Genomic DNA, 2,093 nt, shown 5'->3' on the forward strand with positions numbered 1-2,093 from the left:
CCCCTATCTGCCTTTCCACCATATTGTCTATTGGTTGGGGTCGCCTATCCCGCACGCTCTCTGCACAAGACTCACTTCTGTGATCCTCTTCTAGTGGCGTCGCCCCATCGGATGCATCGAGCGTATCTTTCTTCCATGGGCGAGGCCTCACCGTATCTTTCTTCCGTGCGCGCATCTTCTATAGGCGTCGCCCCTGCAGGTGTGGCCTCGACAGGCGTGGACTCCGCGGGCGTCGCCTCTTCCAAGTGTTCTAACTCTATTCGCGAATCTGAGACGGGTGGTCATTCAATCACCATCACCACGCCTCTCTTTGTCTTCAGGCTATTTTCATAGCATTTTCGGGCCTCTTCCTGATCTGACCTGATTACAATCACTTTGCCACTAAGATCTGGTAACTTCATCTTCATGTGGCGCGTTGAGGACACTGCCCTTAGCCTATTCAGCGCTGGTCTGCCCAACAAGATGTTGTAGGCTGAATTGGCGTTTACTACTAAGTACCGAATGCTCTCGGTACGTGACGCCGCTCCATTGGTAAACGTTGTCCTTAGCTCTAGATAGCCACATACCTCGATTGGGTTGTCCGCGAACCCATACAAGCATCCGGTGTAGGACCTCAACAAGTCAGGGGACAACTGTAGCTTGTTCAAGGTCGACCAAAACATGTCATCTGCGGAACTGCCCTGGTCGACGAGAACCCTATGCACCGTTCTCCCGGCGGTGACGACCGAAATGACCACTGGGTCATTGTCATGTGGGACGACGTCACGTAGGTCAGCTCTAGTGAACACGAGGTCCGACTCCCAAAAGTCATCGAAAAATTCCTCAGCAACTGAATTCACTGACCTCACATACCTCTTACGCTGAGAGGCAGTGGGCTCTCCTCCGGATAAGCCACCAGAAATGGTGTGCACCTCTCCATGGATTGGCATTTCATGCGCCTGACCCTCCTCTGGTACCGCCAGGGCTGTGGTCGCAGCAGACCCGGCAAGATAATCCTTTAGGAAACCATTCTTCACAAGCTCATCCAACTGATAGCCCAGCGCTAAGCAGTTGTTGATATGGTGCCCGAAATGCCTCGTGAAACTCACACCACAACTCTTTGTGGGGTCCCAGCACCTTGTCAGACTTCACCGATGGCCTCAACCTGTCAGGTATGTTGGGCACAACGATGAGGTCTTTTAGCTCCACCACAAAATTGTGCCTCAGGGGTCTATTTCCTTCCCTCGCTGGCCTGTTTCCCTCTGCTCGACCCCTGGGCTGGGGCCTCCTTGCCTCGTAGGGGCGCTTCCTATCTTGGTTCTTCCTCTCTGTCGTGGCCTCGTGGACCCTGACGGTTTGTGCGCGCGTCTGTGCTCTTGGGCGTGCGAGCGCAACACTTGTGCGTTTCTCATACACTTCACCCTCAGAACCGCGCGACGCCTTATCTCAGCAAAAGTTTTGGGGCTGTTGCGGATGATTGACTCGCAGAATGGCCCGGGGCACACCCCCTTTCTGAATGCGTACACGATCATGGGCTCTTCTGTGGTGCCAATCTTCACCACTTGCGCCCCAAAGCGGTTTATGTATTCCTTCAAGGTCTCGCCTTGATATTACTTCACGTCGAACAGGTCGTATGAAACTGGTGGTGGAGCCCTGTTGGCTAGATATTGCTCTCTGAACACCTGCGAAAGTTGTGCGAAGGACGTGATATGACCCTCGGGGAGGCTGATGAACCAGTCCATGGCCATCGCAGTCAAGGTGCTCATGAAGAGCTTGCACCTTACGGCGTCGGAGCCGCCTACCAGCATCATCAGCGTGTGGACGCAGTGAGATGCGCCTTAGGGTCCTCCATCCCTGTGAACGTCACCTTGGGCCCAGTGAATGTGTTGGGAATCACCGTCTCCAGGATCGCCTGCGAGAACGGTGTAGAGAACACCCTTGGTGGAGTGAGATGCTCAAGCTCAAGCTCATCCCTGTGTGGTTGCGCCACCCGCGATGCAACTCCTCATTCACGCGACACAACTCATCATTTCTCGCCTGAGACGCTGCGAGATCTGCCTGCATGCGCTCTTGCTCAGCCTTCGACGCTGCCATTGCCTCCTGCAATCCCTGCA

The 2,093-nt window shown here is 54.6% G+C and overlaps 1 protein-coding gene across 1 annotated transcript; it reads right to left on the reverse strand.

Moving 5' to 3' along the window:
• Positions 1-281: 281 nt before the first annotated feature.
• Positions 282-929, reverse strand: LOC137824864 (uncharacterized). Its single transcript, XM_068630544.1, has one exon. It carries the CDS (start codon positions 927-929, stop codon positions 282-284), a length of 648 nt encoding a protein of 215 aa, XP_068486645.1.
• Positions 930-2,093: the final 1,164 nt, after the last annotated feature.

The sequence above is a fragment of the Phaseolus vulgaris genome, chromosome 8, assembly GCF_000499845.2.
Source record: "Phaseolus vulgaris cultivar G19833 chromosome 8, P. vulgaris v2.0, whole genome shotgun sequence".
In the NCBI taxonomy this organism is placed as follows: Eukaryota; Viridiplantae; Streptophyta; class Magnoliopsida; order Fabales; family Fabaceae; genus Phaseolus; species Phaseolus vulgaris.